General features: G+C 46.2%; 1 protein-coding gene across 1 annotated transcript in view; it reads right to left on the bottom strand.

Annotated features, from left to right (window-relative positions):
- The window catches only part of LOC115474643 (large neutral amino acids transporter small subunit 4-like), a 115,231-nt gene extending 101,918 nt beyond the window's left edge, over window positions 1-13,313 (bottom strand). Inside the window, exons 1-4 of the mRNA XM_030210227.1 lie at window positions 13,226-13,313; window positions 12,793-12,913; window positions 8,445-8,625; window positions 66-155 (exon numbers count right to left, since the gene is read on the bottom strand). Coding sequence (XP_030066087.1) covers window positions 66-155; window positions 8,445-8,616 — 262 coding nt within the window. The 5' untranslated portion in view covers window positions 8,617-8,625; window positions 12,793-12,913; window positions 13,226-13,313. The remainder of the gene's footprint in view (window positions 1-65; window positions 156-8,444; window positions 8,626-12,792; window positions 12,914-13,225) is intronic.
- Between the last annotated feature and the right edge of the window lie 4,787 nt (window positions 13,314-18,100).

The raw sequence follows: 18,100 nt of genomic DNA, 5'->3' as shown, positions 1-18,100 counted from the left end.
CCCCAATTTCTGCCCTGGGCCCCATGTCTAACATTGACCCCACGTCCTGTACTTCAGTCACATACCATCTTCATCTTCTTCCCACATGCCCGAGTTAAGTGCCTGCAGATGTGGCGAGAGGTCCAGTCCTCGCTCTACCATGCTGAAATTGGAAGCTGTGAGAGACAGACAGAAAAAAATATTAATGACTAGGTTCATTTGAGTATGTGTCTGGATTACCTGTCTGCCTTTGAGGGCCTCATGTCCTCCTCAAGGCTAGGGGGGAGTCAGTCTGTCCTTCTCTCTACTCCATTTAGGACATCTGCTGAATACAAAGGATAACGATTCTTCAAAAATGCAGCTCTTCCCACTGTGGATCTAGGAGCTCAGGCCCTAGTAACCTCCAATGTTCTGACTCTAACATAATCAATGTTCTATTGGAAACAATAGCCCTTTGCATATGTCCTACATGCCAACAGAAAGCTAAAGTATGGGTTTGTCTAATGGCATACAACAGCCTAATTTGAGTATAGTAGTTCTTAAGATAGTGCCTTGAATGATGCCAACCCAGAGGCAATGCTGTGCATTGCCATGAGGAAGATACAAATTGATTGCAGGACATAAGTACATAAGCATAAGTACATAAGCACTGCCATTCTGGGAAAAGACCAAGGGCCCATCAAGCCCAGCATCCTGTCTCCGACAGCAGCCAATCCAGGCTTCAAGAACCCGGTAACCCCCCCCCCCCCCCCCAAAAAAAAAAAAATGAATAATGTTCAATGGACTTTTCCCTCAGGAATTTGTCCAAGCCCCCTTTAAATTCCGTAAGGCCAGCTGCTGTCACTACATTCTCCGGCAATGAGTTCCAGAGTCTAACTACACGCTGAGTAAAGAAAAACTTTCTCCTATTTGTTTTAAATCTACCATATTCTAGCTTCATCTTGTGTCCCCTGGTTTTGTTGTTGTTTGAAAGTGTAAACAATCGCTTCACATCTGTCCACTCTACTCAGCTCATTATCTTGTAGACTTCTATCATATCACCCCTCAGACGCCTTTTCTCCAAGCTGAAGACCCCTAACCTTCTCAGCCTTTCCTCATAGGGAAGTCGTTCCATTCCCTTTATTATTTTTGTCGCCCTTCTCTGCACCTTTTCTAATTCCTTTATATCTTTTTTGAGATGCGGCGACCAGAATTGGACACAATACTCGAGGTGTGGTCGCACCATGGAGCGATACAACGGCATTATAACATCCTCGTGTTTGTTTTCCATCCCTTTCCTAATACTACTCAACATTCTGTGTGCTGAGGATGCTGTGGAGGACTATGGGTGGATTTGAGGGGGGGGGGGGGAGCTGAAAAACCTCAGGTAGTTATGGATTGAAGGTTCATAGTGCTATAGCCCAAGGAGTAACCTAATGGCTAGAGCAACATACTGAGAATCATGGAATCTGGAGTTTAGATCCCACTGCAGCTCTTTGTGATTTTGAACAAGTCACTTAATCCTTCATTGCTTCAGGTACAATCTCAGATTGTGAGCCCTCCAGGGACAGGAAAATACCTACTGTCCCTGAATATACACAATTGGGTAGCTTGCAAGCAATATGTAAGAAATGAAATTTAAAAAGAAGAAAACTAGACAGGGCTGGTGCAAGGGTATTAGGTGCCCTAGGTGAATGCTCAGCCTTGTGTCTCCCTCAATTAATTTCAGGACCCCTAGACCCCACCTGAGATTTTGATAAACTCAACAATCATGATCACCTCAATGCTAAGCCTCCCAGACCAGTCCTAAAAAGGGCATCATTAGTCATCCTACATTTAAATATTAAATTTTATTTAAGGGTAGATTCAGTAAATGGAGCCTTAAAAAATTAGTGCTGAAAAAACCTGTGTGTTATTCTATAAGGTGTGCCTAAAGTTCAGCGCAGTTTATAGAATAACTAGTAAAAAAGGTCCGTTTCTGCCTGTGATGAAACGGGCACTATTGGGCACGGGAGTCCCTTCCCCTCCCCTTTCGCTAGTCTCCCTGGTGGTCTAGAGGTACCTGTTCGGTCGGGGCAGGAATGAAAGAGCCCCCTCTTTCCTGCCCGTAGCGGTGCTGCTAGCTGCCTTGCTGCATCGTGTGGGAGTCCGGCTCTCGGCGTTTCAAAATGGCTGCCGAGAGTTGAAGTCTCACGAGGCAGCTTCAACTCTCGGTGGCCATTTTGAATCGCCGAGAGCCGGACTCAGACACAATGCAGCCGGGCAGCTAGCAGCACCACTTCGGGCAGGAAAGCGGGGGTTCCTTCATTCCTGCCCGATCGAACAGGTACCGCTAGACCACCAGGGATAGTGGCGTAAGGGTAGGGGAAGTGACAGGGGGGAGGGAAGGTGATGAGGGGAAGAGTGTGCTACCGGTGCGGGGCGGTACCTTGAAAGGGGCGGGGCAATGAGGCGAAAGAGGCCGGGGTGATGGGCAAGTCGTCGGCGGCTGGGATTTCTTGGAAGGGGAGGAGTAGGGAAACATGTGGAGCGTGTTTCCCTACTGCTCCCCGTGCGTTCATTTGCCTTGTTTTCTTGTTCCGCCCTCGACGTCATCACATGTGACGCGAGGGCGGGGCATGAAGACATGGTGAGTGTTGTGGCTTCACCACCATGAACTTACGAACTGGTGTGTGAGTGCCTGCAGTGACGTCAGTGTCCTCAGAACGTTGAGGGTGCGTTTTATTATAGTAGATACTTAAGCACAATGGTTGCATCCAGATTTAGGCATGACCATTTTCACCAATGGAAATGTGGTACAAATGCCTGCATCCAAATTTACACATGGAACACTGTTATTCTGTAATTACATGCGTAACTCAAACCCACACCTCCTGTTCCACCCCAAAATGCTCATGACCATCCCCTTTCTGCACCCTCTTTTTCAGGCTGCACATAAAGTTTAGGTGCAGATCCCGTACCTAACTTTATGCTCATAACACCCAATTAAATCTAATTAGTGTCAATAATTGCTTGTTAAGAAGCCAATTATTGGCACTAATTGGCTCATTATCTTATTAAATTGAATATGCAACTTGGGACCATGCCTAAATTTGCACATGTAATGTTCAGCAACCTTTATAGAATCAGGGGGTTGGTGTACACCTAATGAGGACAATTTCCAAGCAAATGGGCTATTTTGAAATTCCCATTCTCCCTTTGCTTAAAAGACTGATGGCTCTTTTGAATTTGTGTGTCTGGCAGCACTGTTCTTTTGCTTTGACTGCATTTGCATGTTGGTGTCCCCCATCAAAACTCCTGCCCTAGGCAACTGCCTAGTCATACCTAATGATTGGTACAGCCCTGCCAACAAAGGCTAAGTTCCAAGGGCTCAATATTTGAAGTGATTTATATGTTTAGCAGCAGTCATTAAACATATTAATTTCCTATTTGTGGATTTTCACTGGCTCTATGTAGGGAATGCAACCAAAAATCCCTCTGAACATTCCAGTACTATCCATATAAGGCCAAATTCAGTAAATGGCCACCAATCGTTACAACCTGAGCTAAGCACCAATTCTATAAAGGTCAGTTAGCGTTAGGCAACCTTTATAGAATAGCGCTTCATGCAGATTCCCATGCCCAACTCTGGGCACAAGGACTTACACATGCTGAAACCTGTTGTAAATGCCGACAAGCAACTAATGGCAGTTGGGCGCATAGATGACTCCATTCTATATCACTGTGTCTAAATTTGGGGAATGCCTCTGACCACTGTTTCCTCCAAGCTGAGTTGGAGTCCTCCACCTACAATCCTACCAGTGGGTGGTGCTGTTTCACAATCACATTTTCAATAGCAATGGACAGGTAAGCTGTGCAGGACTCCAGGGAATCTTCCTATCGCTACAGATTAAAAACACAATATTGAAGCAGTGCCCCCCACTGGGAACAATGCAGTTGGAGGACTCCTGCTCAGCTTAGAGGGAACAGGGTCCCTGACTCACCTATGCCTCTCCTCTGGCCATGCCATTTTGAGCTATGCACAATTTAAATGTCCAGTGTTACAGAATAGCGCATAGATAGATCTGCATGGGTGTGGATAGCATGCAAAGGGATCTGGTGAAGCTTGCTAAAAAATGCAGGGTCATACACTTAGGTTGCAAAAATCCATGAGAAAGGTATAGTATAGGGGATGAAGTACTGTGTAGAAAAAAAGAGCAAAACTTGGGGGTGATTGTGTCTGATGATCTTAAGGTGGCCAAACAGATGATGGTCAAAGCCAGAAGGATGCTCGGGAGCATAGAGAGAGGAATGGCGACCTGGAAAAAAAGAGGTGATAGTGCCCTTGTATAAGTCTCTGGTGAGGCCCCATTTAGACTACTGCATGTAATTCTGGAGACCGCACCAACAGAAAGATACAAACAGGATGGAGTCGATCCAGAGGGCTGCTACTAAATTGGTCAGTGTGGTCTCTTTCATAAAATGTGTGAGGATAGACTTAAGGCTCTCAATATGTATACTCTGTGGCATTAATGTACAGAAGGTGAGCCTCTTTCAAATGAAGGAAAACTCTGGAATGAGAGGGCATGGGATGAAGTTAAAAGATTATAAACTCAGGAGTAATCTAAGAAAATACTTTTTCACAGACAGGGTGGTGGACGCTTGGAATCGCCTCCCAATGGAGGTGGTGGAGACAAGGACTGTGTCTGAATTTAAGAAAGCGTGGGACAAGCACGTGGGACCTCGAAGGGAAAGGAGGAGATAGTGGTTACTGAGGATGGGCAGACTGGATAGGCCATTTGGCTCTTATCTGCCATCATGTTTCTATGTTCTATGTGAGTCTTAATTAATGCCAATTAACATCAATAATTGTTAATGGCTCACTAATTAGTTTGCATGTAGATCTAGGCAACTTTTATAGAATCCAGGGGATAGTGTCAGGGTAGTGTTATGGGAGACAAGGTGTTTATCCTAACAGTATGGATAGCGATAATATTCACTCAGTTTTAATTAGGCCCACAAAAAGGCTGTCCGAAATTAAACTGCTCAGCTATGCAGATAGTGGCTGAATGTCATTATTGTTCATAGAATTGACTGCAGTCTATGATATATACCACTGACTATATGGATAGTAGCATTGGATATAGGTTTGGATTTTTCTTAATATCGTGGCTGACATTTTTTAAAAGCTCACTGGCCACCAGAACAGAATACTGGCTTGCCAGTGAACTGGAAGACCAAAGGAGCAAAATAGAACTCCTGAGCCAAAAAGAAAAAAAAAATTAAAAAGCACACATCAATTGACAATCTCCTTCAAGCGCCCCTAAAATCATAGAGGAGAAATAAAGATGGAGTGTGAGGTTTGGGCCCTCTCCAGTATAAACTTTGAGAGAGAGCATTTTAACACTTCAGGTTACCCTTTACCTTTTGATTTTTCCATACTAACTTTCCTACTAATGCAGTAAGGAGCAGTAAGGGTTTAAGCACAGAGAAACCTTCAATAAAACCTTCACTACTACTACTACTACTACTACTTAACATTTCTAGAGCTCTACTAGGGTTACGCAGTGCTAAACAGATTAACATAAAGGACAGTCCCTGCTCCAAGGAACTTACAATCTAATGGGCGAAATGTCAAGTAGGGGCAGTCAAGATTTCCTGATGGTTAGGTGCCGAAGGCGACATTGAAGAGGTGGGCTTTGAGCAAAGCTTTGAAGATGGGTAGGGAGGGGGCCTGGTGTATGGGCTCAGGGAGTTTATTCCAGGCATGGGGTGAGGCAAGGCAGAAAGGGCGGAGCCTGGAGTTGGCGGTGGTGGAGAAGGGTACTGACAGGAGGGATTTGTCTTGAGAACGGAGGTTACGGGTAGGATTGTAAGGGGAGATGAGGGTAGAGAGGTAGGGAGGGGCTGTAGATCGAGTGCATTTGTAGGTTAAAAGGAGAAGCTTAAACTGCATGCGGTACCTGATCGGAAGCCAGTGAAGTGACTTGAGGAGAGAGGTGATATGAGTGTACCGGTTCAGGCGGAAGATAAGACATGCAGCAGAGTTTTGAACGGACTGAAGGGGGGATAGATGGCAAAGTGGGAGGCCAGGGAGGAGTAGGTTGCAGTAGTCAAGGCGAGAGGTAATGAGAGAGTGGATGAGAGTTCGGGTGGTGTGCTCAGACAGGAAGGGGCGAATTTTGCTGATGTTATAGAGGAAGAAGCGACAGGTCTTGGCTATCTGCTGGATATGCGCAGAGAAGGAGAGGGAGGAGTCAAAGATGACCCCGAGGTTGCGGGCAGATGAAACGGGGACGATGAGGGTGTTATCAACAGAGCTAGAGAGTGGAGGGAGAGGAGAAGTGGGTTTGGGAGGGAAGACAATGAGCTCGGTCTTGGCCATGTTCAGTTTCAAGTGGCGGTTGGACATCCAGGTCGCAATGTCGGCTAAGCAGGCCGAAACTTTAGCCTGGGTTTCTGCAGTGATGTCTGGTGTGGAGAGATAAAGCTGGGTGTCGTCAGCATAAAGATGATATTGGAACCCATGGGAGGAGATTAGGGAACCCAGGGAGGAGGTGTAGATTAAGAAAAGAAGGGGTCCAAGAACAGATCCCTGAGGAACTCCAACAGAGTGCGGGACGGGGGTGGAGGAGGAATCCTGAGAATGTACTCTGAAGGTACGGTGGGAGAGATAAGAGGAGAACCAGGAGAGGACAGAGCCCTGGAACCCAAGTGAGGACAGTGTGGCAAGAAGTAAGTTGTGATTGACAGTGTCAAAAGCGGCGGATAGGTCTTGGGTAGCACAATTGGTATGCAAATTGCCTGCAGACCTGTACTCCTGGTGTTAAAAAAACACACCGAATTTTTGCACAGATTTCTACTTTTCCATTGGTGCCAGCTTTTTACGTCAGCTCAGTGCTGCTGTTCCTTGTAAATTTGGGCAAATCGCGTAACCTTCCAAGCTTTGATTGTGAACCCTCTGGGGACAGGGAAATACCTAGTGTACCTGAATGTAACTCACCTTCTTGAGCTACTACTGAAGAAGGTGTGAGCAAAATCCAAATAAATAAATAATTCTTAATTCCATATCCTATGTAGGAGCAGCAGGGTCGTCTGAGGTGCAGAGCATTCCTTCACCTCAGAGGACTTGAGGCCTAAATAGGCCCAGTTGCTACTCCCACTCAGAAGTGCCCAGACCACGGGTGCTGTGATATTTCTGGAGGGATCATGGGGGGGGGGGGGGGGGGTAAAGGAGTTACTGTGGGTGGGAGTCAGTCTGTGATCCAACCCCCACTCATGCGTTGACATGAAGGTAGACATTTTACTCCTCATGCAGCAAACAGCTGATTTGTGACTTGCGCTATTTTTTCCATCAGTGTACATTTATTAGCACCACTGTAAACTGCATGCCATTAGTTTTGTTGGAACACGTGTTTAAAAACATTGCCAAGTGATGCACAGAACACACTTCTAAGGCACAGTTTACCTAAACCAGGCCTGGGTCTGCAGCTCCCACCCTGTCCTGTGTGTAAGACTGAACTTATTGTTTTCCCACCCAAACCCACTTCCCCTCTCCCTTCACTCTCTATCTCAGTTAATAACACCCTCATCGTCCCCGTCTCATCTGCCCGCAACCTCGGTGTCATCTTCGACTCCTCCCTCTCCTTTTCTGCGCATATCCAGCAGATAGCCAAGACCTGTCGCTTCTTCCTCTATAACATTAGCAAAATTCGCCCCTTCCTCTCCGAGCACACCACCCGAACTCTCATCCACTCTCTCATTACCTCTCGCCTTGACTACTGCAACCTACTCCTGACCAGCCTCCCACGTAGCCATCTATCCCCCCTTCAGTCCATCCAGAACTCTGCCGCACGTCTTATCTTCCGCCTTAACCGATATACTCATATCACCCCTCTCCTCAAGTCACTCCACTGGCTCCCAATCAGATACTGCATACAGTTCAAGCTTCTCTTACTCACCTAGAAATGCACTCGATCTGCGGCCCCTCCGTGCCTCTCTACCCTCATCTCCCATTACGTCCCTACCCGTAACCTCCGCTCTCAAGACCAATCCCTCCTTTCAGTACCCTTCTCCACCACCTCCAACTCCAGGCTCCGCCCCTTCTGTCTCGCCTCACCCCATGCCTGGAACAAACTCCCTGAGCCCATACGCCGTGCCCCCTCCCTACCCATCTTCAAATCAATGCTCAAAGCCCACCTCTTCAATGTCGCCTTCGGCACCTAATCACTACACCTCTTCTCAGGAAAACTTAACTACCCCAACTTGACATTTCGTCCTTTAGATTTTAAGCTCTTCCGAGCAGGGACCGTCCTTAATTGTTAATTTGTACAGCGCTGCGTAACCCTAGTAGCGCTCTAGAAATGTTAAGTAGTAGTAGTAGTAAAATAATGGTTTGCTGAGGGCAGGTCTGAAAGGAGAAAGGTAAGAAAAGAAGCAGGAAAACGTGAAATCTGGGAAAAGGAAGAAACAGTGGAGAAAAGAGAAAGACAGAGAATCTCACTCACCTGAGATGTCACATAAGTGTGAGTAGATCCCCTGGGACTTGAGTATCGGCAGAAGGGAATTCCAACCCAACAACACCCCAGAGAAGAGAAGGGTCTCTGTGAGAGCAGTGCTGATAAGCCACCATCGGCGGCAGGGAGCGAGACCAGGCTGACAGACGTTGCTGGATGCCATAGTTGCCACCTGACAGAAAAAAGAAATTCATGTTGGCAGCAAAAAATGGTGACAGCAGAAGGTGCCCGAGGGGCTATTGCTGGAGTGCTGGTTGAGAGGGAGTTTGTAACTCCTGCAATCCCTGACTTTCCCAGCAGGAATGGTGCAGACATACTGGCAGTGGGCGAAAACCCCAGTACCTTCTGTTAGATATAATTTGGGGTAAGGGAACAGAGCTGTTTGCAATTGGTCTCGTGGCTGGATGCCTGCAGGGAGCAGTGGTTGTGTTTGTGGTTAGGGGCTGCCCCTTTGTGGACATCTTGTGATTGAAATCTAGAATTAGTGTGTGGACAAAAAAAATTAGGAACTGCTCTACAGCATATTGTATCCCTGAGTTTCTGTACTAGCAGTTTCTCCCTCCTTACAGTGGCTTGCAAACTTTTTCTGATCATCTTTATTGGAAATGACACTCAGTAGAAAATGAAACTCTGTTTCCAGTCATGGCAACTTTTGTATCCATCGTTCTGACCTCTGCTTATGATTAGTTCCTGTATATAGATAGCTTTGCTTATGGTATTGTTTGCTTGCCACTGCTTTGTGAATCCTTGCTCACATGTGTTCACTTTAGTGCTTTTACACATGTGGAGGGGCATTTTCGAAAGGGACGTCCTAGTTGCGATTTGGACGTCCTTGCAAAACGTCCAAATCCAGGGGTGGGGAAACCTTTCATTTCGAAAATACCATCAGACATGTCCAAATCCTTAAATTTCGCCATCCCTAGATTTGGACATCCCTAGAAATGGACATTTCTGATTTTCGGCGATTTTCGAAACCAAAGATGTCCATGTCAAAAATGACCAAATGCAAGCCATTTGGTCATGGTAGAAGCTAGCATTTGTAGTGCCCTGGTTCCCCTGGCATGCCAGGACACCAACCAGGCACCCTAGGGGGGCACTGCAGTGGACTTCATAAATTGCTCCAAGGAACACAGCTCCCTTACCTTGTGGGCTGAGCTCCCCAGAACCCCCCCCCCCCAAAAAAAAACCCACTACCCCCAACAGTACACCACTACCATAGCCCTTATGGGTGAAGGGGGCACCTAGATGTGGGTACAGTGGGTTTGTGGTGGGTTTTGGAGGGTTTGCTGTTTCCTCCACAAACCTAACAGGTAGGGGGGTGGGGCTGGGTCCACCTGCCTGAAGTGCACTGCACCCACTAAACCTGCTCCAGGGACCTGCATACTGCTGTCATGGACCTGAGCATGACATCTGAGGCCGGCACAAAATATTTTTAAAGATGTTTTTTGAGGGTGAGAGGGGGTTGGTGACCACAGGGGGAGTAAGGAGAGGTCATCCCTGATTCCCTCCAGTGGTCATCTGGTCATTTCAGGCACCTTTTTGTGCCTTAGTCGTAAGAAAAACAGGCCCGGGTGAAAACGTCCAAGTGTTTGTCAGGGACGTCCTTGTTTTTTTTTGATTATGGGTCAAGACCCTACTCCTCCCCCCCCCCCCCCCCAGCATTTAATATCTCCATCCCCCATGCTGTTACCCAGTTCCAAGAGGAAGATTTTAGGTCAGCCCTGGATTTCACACAACCCTTTCCTGATGCATTATGGGACTCATAGTACTGATTTCAAAGGGACTACAAATACCATACTCATATGGGATATAAATAAAAAAGTAGGACTGGCCAAAAAGTCTCCCTCCTGGAACTGGGTAACTTGGCAGCTCTATCTTCAGCAAATCATCCATGTCCTTACTCCCTCCTCCCCCCCCCCCCCCCCATAATCCTGCATCCCATCCCTCCAACCCCCCCCCCCCCCCCACACACACACACACACATACACATCTTGCCTGTCATCCATCCTTTCTCCCCCCCCCCCCAAAAAAAAAAAATACCCTGCATCTCATCTCTCCTTACCCAAAGGCTGCCAACTGGGTCCCGATTCGCAGGTCAGGGTTGATCAAGTCCTGGGTTTACCTCATTGCATGCTGAGACTTGTAGTTCTGATTTCCCTAAAAAAATCAAGACTACAAGTCCGGGTATACACTGGGGTAAACCCAGGACTGGATCAACCCTATCCTGCAAATCGGGATCCAGTTGGCAGAATGGATGTGTAGAGCCTGAGCGCTTTCATTAAAACTTGGGGTCCATGGGTCAATTTTAGCAGACAATAGAAAAGGTGCCTGTACTCAGTACCCCCAAGTACACCCTCAAAAAAGCCCTGGTCCTTCCACTGACAAAAGAACAATCACCATTCAGTACTGAAAACTGACTGGGGTGGTTCCTTCAGTGACAAGGGACCAATCATCGCTGAGGTGCAGTGAACAGACAAACACAGAGATTCTAAGTTACCCAGTTACAAGCTGGAGACTTCGTGGCCAGTCCTGATTTTGAACTTATGCCAAAGCAGTGTGGGATTTGTCATGCCTGATCCTGACCATTGAAATCAATGCTGCAAGTCCTATAAGGTGAGAGGATGCAGTGGTCAAAAATCCAGGACTATCCCAAAATCTCCAGCCTGGAACTGGGTAACTTGACTTCTCTGCAAATGTTAACTGCTGACTGTAACTCAAGGGTTCTCAACCTAGTCCGCGGGATACACCTAGCCAGTCGGGTTTTCAAGATATCCACAATGAATATGCATAATTCCAACATCACTTGGCTAATACAATGTTTCTTTACCAAATTCAACACAAAACAAACATTCCAAACCCATCCCTACATATATTTAAAATTACAATCTTTATTACAAACTCATATTCTAACAGTTAGTAAAACACTCTATTTGATGTTCTCATAACAGCCTACCCTCTCCACATTTTAAGATACACAGTGCTCTAATGTCCTTCTCCGATCATAGTTATTGAAATCATAACAGTGACGAAATGTCCATGGGAAGTCCCACGTCCATTATTTATCTCAAAAACTCTCTTGCAGAGATTAGAGGTTGTATAAGGTATGTGAATTGTATTTAACTGTTTATATGGTTTTAATATGGAAATAAGGGGAAAATTGTAATACTGTTCATTACTTATCAAATAAGGTCTCCTGATGAAGTCAGTGTTGGGACCAAAAAAGATACATGGGACCAGAGAATTTTTAAAGTATAGGTTGATGGAGTTGATGTTTGATATCCTATACTTCTTCCAACGATCAGTGGTTCTTCTTCAGAGTCTTCAGGATTTGCAGCGGATTTATTGCTTGGAAGTTCAGTTGTCTTGATTAGAGGTACACCATAATTGCAAGAGAGTTTTTGAGATAAAAAATGGACGTGGGGCTTCCCATGGGCATTTCTTCACTGTTCTGATTTCAATAACTATGATCGGAGAAGGACATTAGATCACTCTGTATATATTAACACATTGGGGTTTGGTGGGGGATCCACACAGTCACTATATTTGTCTAATATATTGGGGGTCAAGAAAAAGGTCTGCTTCTTACCTACCTACGTCATCTGGGAGCAGTAGGTGAGCAAGAAGAATCACAGGTAAATCATGCTGACACAGCAACCAACACTAATGGTTGCACTTTACTTCACCTCAGAGCAGAGTTAAATTCTCAGCTTTATAAAACCATGCATTAAGTCTTTTCTTCTCTTTGGGGTAATAACTAATGCTTTCATTACCATAGCATTTTAAAGAATTATGAGCTAATGTCTGTACAGCTTTTTACATGCAAACGTTTTCTGCACTAAACTCCTTCCTGTATCCGTCAGTATGCTCTAAGCAGATAAATATGTGCAGAAGCTGGTGCTAAGCTCCTCATAAAGTTATCCATGCTTTCTTATATCAAGCCCTTAGATGCTGCAAAGTGACAGTGGCATGCAAAGCACTGGATGTGTTGTGTACAACATAATAATCATTTTACAAAGCTCCAAATGATAACTTTTGGGTGATACTTGTGTATGTGGGACAATCAGAACCTAAGGAAACTCTCTCTAAACCAGAACTCAAGTAACACAGGCATCCCAGAGGTCTCAGTTCACTTCACTATAAGAAGGCTAGAGCTCTCCTATAATACCACCATTTATTTGCGTGACTGAAATTATTCACTGCCTAAAACTCAGTCATTTATGATCCCCTACACTTTTGCTGAATCTTCTTAGTACCATTGGGTCTATGTTGCTCTGAAGCAGGGTCTGAACCTCACTGGATTCATAGAGAATGGGTGTAGGAGAAAGGATATTGTTCCTACCTTCCTTTCCCAGCTGTTGAGGTTTCGTTGCCCTTAGTGGCCTCAGAATCTCTCCCCACTGGTTCCTTCTTTAGAAGTCCCCTGCCTGGCTGTGACCTGGATGTCTTCCTCTTCCTCATCCCTGTCAGCAGATGGAAAACAAGGTTTTGTTTGAACATTAAACAGCAGCTGGGATTAGGAAGAGACAGGTGAGGAAAATCTCACCTGAACAAGCTCTGTCCTGTTCTGTAACTACCTAGCCCAGTCTGTTCAGTTTACAGCTCACACACGCTTGTTTCTGTATTTAGAAGCTCTGAATGTGTTCTTCTGATCTGGAGCATAGTCACTATCTATTCACCACATTTGGAGCTGAGAGATGGTAAAAAACTAGAAAGACTCATTTCTCTTTTGAGTACTGTCAATGAGCAGCTGCTGCTTGACTCACAGTTCATACCTTATATTGAAAACATCCTGAAGAGAATGTTAAGTTTTAAAATCCACACAGGTCCTTACTTCAAATGGATCTGATACTAAAGATTAAGGCTGCCAACTGGATCCAGATTTGCAGGACAGGGTTGATCCAGTCTTGGGTTTACCCCATTTCATACAGGGACTTGTAGGTCTGATTTCCCACTACAGTCCATAAGAAAGCAAAATTACAAGCCCCAGCATGCACTGTGGTAAACCCAGGGCTGGATCAACCCTGTCCTGTGAATCTGTGTTGGCACTCTTACTAAAGACATCCCCATTTCATTTTGATTTTTATCTTGTACCTGAGGATAGATTGCTAAAAACTCCTGCCAGCTACACTACTGTGATTCTGAGAAATTTAAAAATGCCACTGTGTTTGTTGACTGTGTCATCACCCTAACACTCCTCCTCCCCCATTCAGACACTGTAGGAATACATGGAATTCATGAATATTATAGACATAAGAACAGAAGCATTGCCATATTGGGTCAGACCAAAGGACCATCTAGTCCAGGATCCTGCTTCCAAGAATGGCCAATCCAGGTGCCAAGTACCTGGGAGAATCCCAACAAGACCAAGCAGCTAAAAAGAGGATCTTCATTAGACTCCCATATAGGCATTTCATAGATACAAGGCAAGGATGGACAGGACCAGTGCAAGGGTCTTGGGTGCCCTAGGGTATCCTGCAGCCTTACACCTTCCTCAATTAACATTCCAGGCTTCTAGCCCACCTCAGGAAGAATTTGGTAATTAAACAGCACAATCATGATTGTCCCAGAACAATCCTGTAAAAACAACAACACATAATTAGACAAGTTTCGTTTTGTGTGTATACATGTATATAAATAGATACACAATGAAGGCGATTTCCAAAAGTCATTTACCTGGGTAAATGGGCTCCTTATCCTTCCAGCAGGCAAAAGTAAGCACTGTATGGCTGTCAGGGCCTATAGTTTTTTGTTTGTTTGTTTTGGGGGGGGGGGGGGTTAGAGTGAGTTCAAACATTTTATTGAATTTTTATAACAAACAAAATACAACTAAGGAGAATTGTATAAAACATATAATATAAATAAAACATAATTATGTCAGTGTCATTGTCAGAAAGGAAAAATACTACAATTATAATCATTTTATAATTAGCAGAAAAACAATCATTATACCCATTGATGAGATAGTATATTTAGGGGCTTATTTTTTAAACAGAAAAACGTCCAAAAATGGCATAACAGGCAGATATACGTTCTTCTCAAAGAAAAACATCTAAAGCGTATAATCAAACAAAAAAATTTGTTCAAGTCTGCTAGATGCTTAAAAGAAAACATTCCCAGCTGGGGAGTGACGTGATGAACGTTTTCTACCCGTAAAGTATAGCAAAAAGGATAGCGGAAAGAAAAATGTCAGGAATTAGACCTGCTTTAAAAGCATCTAGGCTAAGGCCCGACCTGTCTTTAGACCCATTTGTGATTTTGCTGAGTTAGAGATTGGAGAAGCGGAAGTGGTCCTTTGTGAGAAATGGTGGAGAGTTACTGAGTGCTTTATTTCCTGACTGCCTCCTCTGTGTCTCACCTCCTCAAATCCTTCCCTCATCCAAACCCTTTCTGTCCCCAACCCCCATACTTCACATTCTACCTCCCTACCTGTTTGTCTTCTGTCTCTCATTGTTCCTCTCTTTGTCCACTCCCAATTTGTCACTGTGCTCTGTGCCAGATGCGTAGCCAGCCAACAGATTTTGGGTGGGCATAGGCAAGAAATGGGTGGGCACCAAGTGTTCTTCCCAACCGCCGCCAGAAAAATATCTGAGCTGGTGGGAAAATGCTTCTTTCCACCTTGGCAGTCTGCAGTAGGCATGCGCTGAAAACTGAGCATGCACAAGTGCCAGTATCGTGGAGAGCAGCGTTTTAATTACTATCAGGGGGATGTCTTCAGCTGGCAGAGCTTGGGATCCCCACCAGCTACCGCTAAATGCTACACCCTAAGTGGGTGGGCCCTGGCCCACCCAGGCCCACCTGTGGCTACGTCACTGTGCTGCAGCTGTGTGTGTGACCACTGTTTGCTGGTAGTGGAAGAGTGAGTCTTTGTGCTGCAGCTGTGTGTATATGGAATGTTTGCTGGTGGTGGGAGAATGAGTCTTTTGGGCAACTGGTGTGTGTCTCATGACTGTGTGCTGGTGATGGGTCTCACAAGGTGCAGTAGGTGGAGGTGTGCACAGTTGTGTTTCTGGGTTCAGTGGGTTGCACCTGTGGTGGTGGGACACCTACACGCCAATCATGGATGCTCTGCATGCTTTTGTGGTTCACGCCTTGCTGGAGGTGGATGAGAGTTTGAAGGGAAGGCCCCAGATGAGATATCCCTATCAGAGAGTCTTCAGGCCCTGCACCTACTTCCTGGACCTCACCGATTAGGAATGCCAGACTAAGTTCCATTTCAACAGGGCTGCCATACGGCACCACTGTGACCAGCTACAACCCCTCCTTCAGCTCAGAACATGCAGGAATAATCTTATGCCAGTCCACCTGAAGGTCACTACCTCCCTCATCTTTCTGGCCACAGGCACCTTTCAGTCAGTGCTAGCAGTCAATGCAGCCTCACTCAGCCCACCATCTTCAACTGCCTTGCCAAGTTCCTCAATGTCTTCCTCACCCACACCTCACACTATATTACGTTCCCCACTACCACGCAGGCACTTCATAACACTTTCCCCTCAGTTATAGGCATCATTGACTACACACACATCGCACTCAGACACAACCCCCCACCCCGAGGCACATGAGGAGACCTATAGAAATAGAAAATCATTTCACTCCTTGAACATGCAGGTCGTGTGTAATGCCCAGGGGGAGATTATGGATATGTGTGCCCGTTACCAAGGCTCCACCTATGATGCCTACATCCTTCAGCATTCAGGAATCTACTACAGGATTAACCAAGTGGAGATCACTGGCAACTGGCTCCTTTTTTATTTTGTTACATTTGTACCCCGCGCTTTCCCACTCATGGCAGGCTCAATCACTACACTACAGGGATTCCCAAACTACATAACTCAGGCCCACCCAACAGTAGCACACATTTAGCGGTAGCTGGTGGGGATCCAAAGCTCCGTCAGCTGAAGACTTCCACCTAATGGTAACAAAAACGCTACTCTCAACGATACCGGAACCTGCGCATGCTCAGTTTTCAGCGCATGCCTTCTGCAGACTGCCAAGGTGGAAAGCAGTGTTTTCCTGCCTGCTTAGATATTTTTTTGGTGGTGGTGGTGTGGAGAACACTTGGTGCCCACCCACTTCTTGCCTAGGCCCACCCAAAACCTCTTGTCTGGCTACGCCCCTGCATAACCTTCAACACACTTCCTCACTCTAGATGCCCATGCAACCCGCAAGCATTAACCCATCTCCACAGGGTCACCATATCAGTCAATACACACCCATGTCTGTGATTCTGCTTCCCCCCACAGGTGACAGAGGCTACCCCCAGCGAACCTGGCTTATGACTCCCATAGGCCACCCCCAAAATGAGGCAAAGGAGAAGTACAACAAGAGGCATTAGAGCACCCACATCATCATAGAACACACCTTTGACCACCTCAAGAATCGTATCATATGTCTGGACCATTCCAAAGGAGAGCTCCTCTACAGCCCTCAAAAAGGTGGCCAAAATATTCATGGCCTGCTGCATGCTGTACAACCTGGCTCTCTGAAAAAGATAGGCCTTGTCAGAGGAGGAACATCAATTACAGCAGCAGCCACCAGACCCAGAGGAAACCCCCTCCCCCTCCACACCAGACAAAGACTTATTCAGACAAATGTTCAGTAACGGTAAGTGTACAATTTATTTGTTTGCAACACCTCTAACATTCCCCTCATCACCCCGCCCCCTGCACACACACACCCCAACCTCTCCCAGAACACAACCCCCTCCCCTTGCACATACACACACATATCCACCCCCTCCCCTGCATACACATACCACCACAACATGACAATTAGTGGCTTACAGCCTTGCTCCCCCCTTCCCTTCTCCCTGTGGGGTCCACCTCTCCCACCCTGTCCCCAAGCTGCTAGCGATGACCCGGGCATTACAGGAGCAGAAAGCTGTCAGAGTCCTCCCCTCTGGTGCTCCCATTATCCTCACAGTCATCATCCTGCTGCCTCTGCTGAACCCTGAAAATCAGGCCACCTGATTGGTCAGGTGTCAGATCTGGTGCCAGGCCCAGCATCCACCAAGGGAGTGTGTGCTGCCCCCGAGGGACCCAGCATCTCGGTTGTCTCACTGGTCTGGGGTGCTGTGGGTGACATCCATAGATTTTTCGAGTTTGGTTGCAATTTGGCAGCTGAGGCAGGTACAGTGAAACTTGGCTGAGCTGTGTGGCCACTGATGGTACTTGCAGCTGATGTGGAAGGTGTTGGAAAAGCAAAAGAGGAGTAGGGTAGGCTGGCTCTTTCCAAACAACAAAGGAGATGTGTGTACAATTAAGGTCTTTATTGTAAAGCACCAAATGACTCCACCTAAGCACCTGCCTCAGGAATCTTATCATGTAATGGAATGACATTTCCACAAAGAGAAAGCAAATGTCATTGTTTTCTGGTTCAAATTGCAGGATATACTTTTAGCGGCCACAGAAGTGGACGGAGTGAAGTGTCTGAAAAAGGTGTTGGTGCAGGACTGGTGACCTCACTGGTTTCAGGTGGAGAGGCTCAGGTGCTTGCAGTGTCAGTAGTGTGCCTGACAAGGCTGCAGTGTATTTCTTGGAGATCCCTCTGGATCCTCAGAAGCTGCTGCCAGATATTCTGGGCTGCCTCCCAGCTCTCCTGCTGCATGCTCTGCAGCAGCTGCCCACATTCTCCATCCATGTCCAGCATTT

Source organism: Microcaecilia unicolor, chromosome 7 (assembly GCF_901765095.1).
Source record: "Microcaecilia unicolor chromosome 7, aMicUni1.1, whole genome shotgun sequence".
Taxonomy (NCBI): domain Eukaryota; kingdom Metazoa; phylum Chordata; class Amphibia; order Gymnophiona; family Siphonopidae; genus Microcaecilia; species Microcaecilia unicolor.
The sequence above is the reverse complement of the archived record's forward strand: the minus strand, read 5'-3'. Positions and strand labels throughout refer to the sequence as shown.